We start from the raw sequence: 6,922 nt of genomic DNA, 5'->3' as shown, positions 1-6,922 counted from the left end.
GGGCACTGCGGCACCGCGCAGCCCGCCGCGTGCTGCCGTGCGGAGGGGCTGTGGCGTTTGGCAGAGCGGGTCTCCGTCACGCAGCGGTCAGGGTCCCCCCACAGTAAGCGTAGAGCGTTTCGTGCAGATGCACACTCTTCTGTGCGCGCATCCTTGTTCCTTCACGTCAATGAAAGCAGCAGGAGGCGGGGGCACCGCCAGCCAAAGCCACGACAAGGGTTTGCCGGCATGGCTCAGGCAACGGGGGAAGCCCACACATCGATCCCAGAGAGCTGAAAGACACCTGGAGCAAACTACCTAACTTCAGACGTGGTTGCTCGTTGCATGGCATTCCCGCTCTTGCAATGCTGTGGCTTCAGAGGAGGGGCAGACTCTGCACGCCGAGTGCCCCCCACCCAGCCTGCTCAGAAGGGTCATGGAGCTGGGAAGGTACAAAAGCCCCAAAGCGGATATTTTTATTTAATTTTTAATGAGTTGCATCAATGCTATTGAAGCAGAGCTGTCACGGTGCCTGGTGAACACCTGCCAGGGCAGAGGCAGTGCCAGCAGGCACCCAGCATGTACAAAAGCAGTGAGCAGGGTGTCAGGCAGAGCCTGGCATCTCCTGGTGTTCGGGAAGAGCCTTGGGAGGAGAGGACAAGGGAGCAGACCCATCTGTGTCTGCTTATGGGTACTCTCAGAGCTGACCCCTTGGGAGTGCAGGACCAGCCTCACTTGAGGCAAGTCACATACAGACACCGGGGATGGAGCAATGCTGATTTTTAGCGAGGAGATCTGCTGACCTGGCAGTAACATACACCTACAGGCCTGCACCAGAAAACATGAAAGACCCCCAGTCTCAGTTCCCAGGCTGTACGACCGACCCGCTGTGTCTAGGCGTTGCCGCTGGGAAAGCGGTGCCTGCGACGTAGCTCAGACACCGTAGCCTTCTAGCAGGTCCAGAAGCATCCAGACAAAAATGGGAAACAAACCTTGGGGCACGTGACAAAAAGTTTTTTCCCCGGGACTAATACTTGCACATCACATCTCATACCCTTTCCCATCCACATGCTGGAGGACTCACAGCAACAGCAGAGCTTCACGTCTGCACTTCAGGGTTTCTTTTCTTCACCCATTAGCTTTGAATCAGTCAGTTACTCTGCAAAAGTCAGAGCAAGATGAAAAAGCAGGGAGAGCAATAGAGGGAACGACAGCAAGGAGTAACTCAGGGCTGGCAAACTACCATTAGCAAAAGGATTATTACATTTCTCTGTTACGTAGAGAAATTCTAATGGATAATAAAGAAAGCAACAAAGTCCATCGCTGGTCTGGCACTGTGTCACTGCATGCTGGGAGTTACATCTCGGGAGGGCAGTTAAGTTGATCTGTGGGCATCATTTTCTCGGTGTCAATCTTGTAGGACTGGAGAACGCTCTTCAGGTGCTCCACGGTTTCTGGGTGCATCTCAGGAGCTCTTGACATAATCCAGGCGTAGTCAATGTGGAAGAGCCAGAGGATGTTGGTGCAGGAGTAAACCAGTGAATAGTTTTCATAGTCGGTGGAGATGACCCAGTAAGGGGCAGAAGGCATGACTAGGAGAAAGAAGGGCACTGTGAACCCCATGGGTAACCAACTCTGGACGGCTCTGCAGCTCTAGAGCTGCGGCTCCTGGTGCTGTTCCCAGTTCTGCTGCTCCTGAGCTGCATAACTGTGGTCAGTACAAGGAGTTATAATTTATACAAGCCTATATACAGGACTCCTTGTTCTGCCCAGAGGGACTAAAGAAAGCCACAAAGCCCTGACTGGGAAGAACTTGCTGGAAAGTTAACACTATGACCTGAACAGCTCGGCCAGGCCACTGAAAGGCAGCCCAGCCCAGCTCATACCCGGGTGAGGGTGCTTGCTGTCAGGAAGGAGCTGTAGCGCTGGGAGCTGACACTGGTCATTTGAGGAGCACGAACCACACTCTACCCACTGCCCTGGGTGCCCTGTCCCATGGAGCCAGCTGGAGCCCGGGCAGTGGGAATCAGTATGGCTCAGCCCATCCCACCAGCACCAGCCACCTAGGCCAAATTATGTTCTCCATTCGGCTGCTACACCCAAAGCGTTTGCTCTGATGAGAGACAGCCACCACCAGCTTCAAACCATCAGGCAGGTGTAAGCGCCCCAGGAGTTATTTCTGATCCACTTGGGAGTGCCAGGTGCTGTTCACTGGGGCTGGCATCCGGTGGGATGGTTGGGGCTGTGCACGCTGTGGCTGAAATGACTGCAGGTGATGCCTTAGCGGCTCATAATTAAGTCAGGTTGTGCTCATCAACAATAATTGTATCTATCTCCTTTGTAAGTACTCCCTGCTCCACCTGTTTCTCCAAATAACCTATCTGTGTGAGTGCTTGAAACAGCAAAGAAAAAGGTGTGAGGGAGTAGAATAATAAGGGAGCCAAGGGGAGACTTCTGCCAACTTTCCAAAGTGTTGCTGTGGGCAGAAGAAAGAGCTGCACTATGTGAAGAAAATACACTGCACCTTGGCAGGCCCCTGTCGTGTGTTACATCGCAAGGGAAGAAAAAGCAAACAGAAACATGTTATTAAAAGCGCTTGTAAGCAGAGGCAGGATGGGCTAGTAACTATACCACTGTGTTCAGAAAAACAAGCGTATTCCTGGCCCTTACGGCAGCTGTGGGGCTACCTCCCACCCTCCCTGTCTCCATCTATGAAGCAACCTGGAGGGATGGTAATGCTGGTGATCGGTCTTGCTTTGAGATCAGCTGGTGAAGAGTGTTCCACCACTGCAGGGCCTGTTGCTGTAAATGATGTATAAATATCACCAAACATGATATTTATTGCCTGCTGGTCACAACATCTGTCCTAACCCTTTGCCGTTGCCCTGTCGTGCTGCGCTGAAGTCACCAGAGGGGCTTTGCCCCTTGCTTTGCTGATCCTGCGCCCCTGTTGACATGGCAGCGGTGCCTGCTTCGTGCAGGCGCTGCCCACCCGCGATGCCTGCACCATGGTGCTGCCGAGGCCGGTGGGCACCGGGGAGCCGGCGGAGGCTGTGAGCCTCCCCACCACACACTTACACCAGTTAAAGCGGACACCCAGCTTGGCTGGCTCCTTCACATCCATGTGCATGACTTCTCCTTCGACTTCATTGACTTTGCCATTGGAACTAAGGGGAGAATGACAAGGCGAGAAATACAATCAGGTGAGTTTGAAATAACTTTTTTTTTTTTTTTTTGCTTCCTCCTGAAGCATCCACCTGCCGAGAGGTGGCTGAAGCACCTACCAGCTAACCACAGCATCCCCAGAGGGTCAGCTCGGTTTCAGCAGCGCTCAGGGCACACCAGGTCCTGGGCCAGGCACAGCGGGGGCAAATGCTGTCCTGGGTTGAAGCACCCCAGGGTGCCTCTGCAAGTGCCCCTGCCAGAGGGGTGCGCTTCAGTGCTGCGGGGACGGTGACAAAGGGAGAGAGGAAGACCCCTCCACGCAGGACGGGACGATCCCAGCACTGATCTTGGATGTGCCAGGGAGCAGCTCAACTCCTGCTAGTTGTGGAAGGCATATGTTCACGTCTGTTTAATCACCTGCATTTTTTCCAGGTCATGGCACATTCCTCCGCACACAAATTACCTGTCCCTGCTTGGTGAGCCAGGGTTTGTTTCGCTGCTGGCTTGGAGCACTGCCCTGCTGGCAGCAAGCCCTACGACTCCAGCTGCCTGTCTTATAATTGCATTTTTCCCCAGATGCCTCAAGACCTGGACGCTGCCTGTGGGGCAGGAAAGTTTCACGCTTCCATGTGGAACAGGAACACCCCAGGAGGCAGAAGCTAACACTACCTGCAGCAGGGGTTGAGGGGCTGGTGCTGGACCCATGCACAGTGCACACTTGACCCAAAATATTCCTGACTTTTCAGGGTCCTGAGCTGCTGCAGTGGTGATACCAACGGTCAGATTAATCTCCCGCAGATTAATGCAGATGCAAATAAATAGCCAGCTGTTTGCCAGGCGCTGCCATAGCAGTGGGGCTGCAGGGACAATGCTGCGCGGTCAGCGAGCAGCATGGATGCTGCTCTCTGCCAGACACAAGGGATGTGTTGCTGCGTTGTTGTTATTGTGAGCCAGGACAAAGCCCCCATGCCATGCCAGGGAGCGCAGGGGACAGCACTGCGTTCGCCGCTCGCTCCCTCTCATTCATTCAGCCGCTCACACCCCGCGACAGCCGGGGCTGGTGATGGCAACAGATGAATTAATATCTGCGTCCGTCCTTGCAAAAAGCCAGGAGGGCTCAGGATAATTGGAGAGTATCAAGTGTGATAAAGGGCACAACCAGTGCGTTCACTTTGCTCGCTGATTTACACTGGCAACGACTGCTGAGCCCCTTACACTGCAGTTACTACCAGTGCAAGGTAAATGCTCCAGAAGAAGTGTGACAAATGTTTGCTTAGTAAAAATGTCCTGTGTGCTGCACCTTCCCTACCCCTTTTCATTGTGTCCCTCTACCCTGGAGCAGAGAGGAGCACAGGGCACAGGCACCTCTCAGCATGCCGGGGCACAAGGAGGTGGCTGCGGTCCCATAACCCCACCCCCAGGACAGGACCTGGGGCATCTGGCTTCTCAGCCATCACTGGGGATCACAAACCGGGGTGGGGGGGACACACAGACTACTTCATGCTGGAGCCACCATGTGCATTTGACGCCTTTTCTCACTATTCACCTTGGACAACAGGAGAGAGACCTGGTGAGCCCTAGGGAAGCACCGGCAGAAACCGGAGACCCACATCTCTGCTGTAACTGCAGCAAAGCCCATTATCCCCGCAGAGCTACTGCAGCCACGGGGTGCCTCCCCCAGCACCCCCAGACCCAGGAACAATCAATTTGGAGAAAATGATCACCGAGAACAGCAGGAGAGGTAACGAGTGCCATGGCTGCTGTGAGGACGCAAACACTTACAGCAGCTCCTTGTTGATCACCTTGAACTTCCCATTCTCCTTCAGCGAGTAATTTGCCTGGATGCAGCTCCCTTTCTCGAAACTTGAAGGCAGCTTCTCTATCTCGTACCATTTTCCCAGATACTGATAAAAGAAAGTCCAGAGAGAAGCTTTTAGCACAGGAGGGCTGAGGCAGAGCAGCCAGGCTCGTTTGCTGGCACGGTTTTGCCAGCTCGGTGCGTTCGAGCATCCACCTCCATGGCGCAGGAGGCTGCGGGGGGTGCGCGGGGCTGCAGACCCAGGCTGGCAGCTCTGGCACAACCCAGGCAGTTTGCTGTTGCTCCCATGCCCCCTTAGCCTAGTTCGCTACCTGACGTGAGATTTTTAGAAAGCTTTTCATACCTTGTTGATATCAAAGTCTTCCTGGACTGGTGGATCTGGGCATGGTCCCATGTGAAACATCTGGCCTTTCCCAAAGCTGAGGAGGCCGAGCAGGACTGAGAGCCGCACTGCCGTGCTCAGCATGGCTGCGCCGGGATGCAGGCGGGGAATGGACCTGGGGAGGAGGAAAACAGCTGAGCTGGGGCCTCCCTGGAGCACAAATTTGTGTGAAATACGGCAAGAAAGACACGACAATGTCTGCAGCAGGGCACCTCTGGGGCGCAGGGAGGAGAAAAGGATCATGAGAAGAGCACAAAGGCACTGTGCCAGATAAGTCCCCAGCCCAGAACGGCCTCAAGCCCTGCCTGTGCTCAGGCTGTGCCCAGCAGCGATGCGGGAAGCAAGGCAGTGCCCGGTGAGAGCACTTGTACCCGTCACCCGCGCCTGACACCCAGCAGGATGCAGGGGTGACAAACACCCGAGGACGCTCGGCAGTGTTATTTGGGCAAAGCTGAGGCAAGGGGAAATGCAGAGGCGTTTGCTGTAAAATGCTGGAGCAGAAGGAACATGCTCCAGAGCCGGGGCAGAGCCGGGACATGGAAGCGAGCGTGTACACCACAGCGGGGGCCTGCACGGTGAGTGGGGCTTCCCCGCGTGCGCCTGGGCTGCCTGGCCCTGCGAGGCGGCGGGAGGGACGGCGCAGCTGCCTTTGGCGAGGAGGCAGCGTCTGTCGCCATGTGCCGGGAGGTACGCAGTGCTGCAGAGTGGGAAGTTGTTTGAGGCTCCCATCAGCACCAGATAAAACATGAACTGACCCCCCAAAGGTGTCCTGTGAGGAGGGAGAGAGCACGTTTTCCTGCAGGGGGTCCTTACAGCCCTGTGCCCCATGGGCACGACGCGGCATCCCCTCTGCTACACGCTCGCCGGCGGCAGAGCAGAGGCGGGAGCTGTGCTGCTCACCCCCGAGCAGCCCCGGGGGCCAGGATGCTGCTTTGGGCTCTGCTTGGGGCGGGTTGGCACCTACAGACCCCGCAGCGTGGGGCTGCTCTGGGTCCGCAGTCAGAAACCTCTCCGCAGGAGCAGCGGTAGCGTCTTCCCCAAGTTTAAAAGAAAAACCCAGCCTGTCTCCAGCCACAGGGCAAGAGCCCCTCTGCGGACACAAACACAGCTCCCATTTTGAATCTCTTAATTCTGAAACGTACCTTGGCTGACGAGGCGGAGAGATGCTCTGTGAAGGACCAGGGCTGCAAGGAACAGCTCTGTGGTGAGCTCTGCTCCTCGTCGCTTTATAAGCGTGCTGGGATCATCATTATTCAGCACTAGCACAAGCCACTCCCTGGTCCTCGACGTGTTTTGTTTTTTTGGCAGGCCGGTCAGCTGCCTTAGATCTGCAGCTGGTACGAAGCTGGAGATGGGCTGCAACTTGGCTGCTCACCCAGGCAAACAAAGGCACCCACGTGTCTGGGTATCGCTCCACAGCTGCAGAGCTCTCTGCGGTCCAGCCACCCACGAGAGCCTCGGACCTGGGTGCGAACGGCAGGGAAAGGGGAGAAGTGCCACGGCCTTTGAGAGGGGCCGGGGACAGCAGCAGCTGCCATCCTGCTCCCGCTGGCCCAGCAGCCATCACTCCTCTGCCA

At 55.9% G+C, this 6,922-nt stretch overlaps 1 protein-coding gene across 1 annotated transcript; it reads right to left on the bottom strand.

The window, feature by feature from the left end:
* Positions 1–1,168: 1,168 nt before the first annotated feature.
* Positions 1,169–6,559, bottom strand: APOD (apolipoprotein D). Its single transcript, XM_010288280.1, has 5 exons — positions 6,488–6,559; positions 5,307–5,460; positions 4,927–5,048; positions 3,058–3,146; positions 1,169–1,571 (listed from the first exon to the last, which is right to left on the bottom strand). The coding sequence occupies exons 2-5, from the start codon at positions 5,427–5,429 to the stop codon at positions 1,336–1,338; spliced, it is 570 nt and encodes a 189-aa protein (XP_010286582.1). The 5' UTR covers positions 5,430–5,460; positions 6,488–6,559; the 3' UTR covers positions 1,169–1,335.
* Positions 6,560–6,922: the final 363 nt, after the last annotated feature.

Source organism: Phaethon lepturus, unplaced genomic scaffold (genome assembly GCF_000687285.1).
Source record: "Phaethon lepturus isolate BGI_N335 unplaced genomic scaffold, ASM68728v1 scaffold35995, whole genome shotgun sequence".
NCBI classification, from domain to species: Eukaryota; Metazoa; Chordata; class Aves; order Phaethontiformes; family Phaethontidae; genus Phaethon; species Phaethon lepturus.
Note: the sequence above shows the minus strand (reverse complement) of the source record. Positions and strands in the feature narration are given on the sequence as shown.

Bases quoted from the DNA above. Each gene is read 5' to 3' on its own strand.
- APOD (XM_010288280.1), bottom strand. From the start codon at position 5,429: ATGCTGAGCACGGCAGTGCGGCTCTCAGTCCTGCTCGGCCTCCTCAGC. The intron at 5,049-5,306 runs GTATGAAAAGCT...TTCTTTTATCAG, and splicing joins AAGACTTTGATATCAACAAG to TATCTGGGAAAATGGTACGA. The intron at 1,572-3,057 runs GTAAGTGTGTGG...TCTTTCTCCTAG, and splicing joins GGGTGTCCGCTTTAACTGGT to TCATGCCTTCTGCCCCTTAC.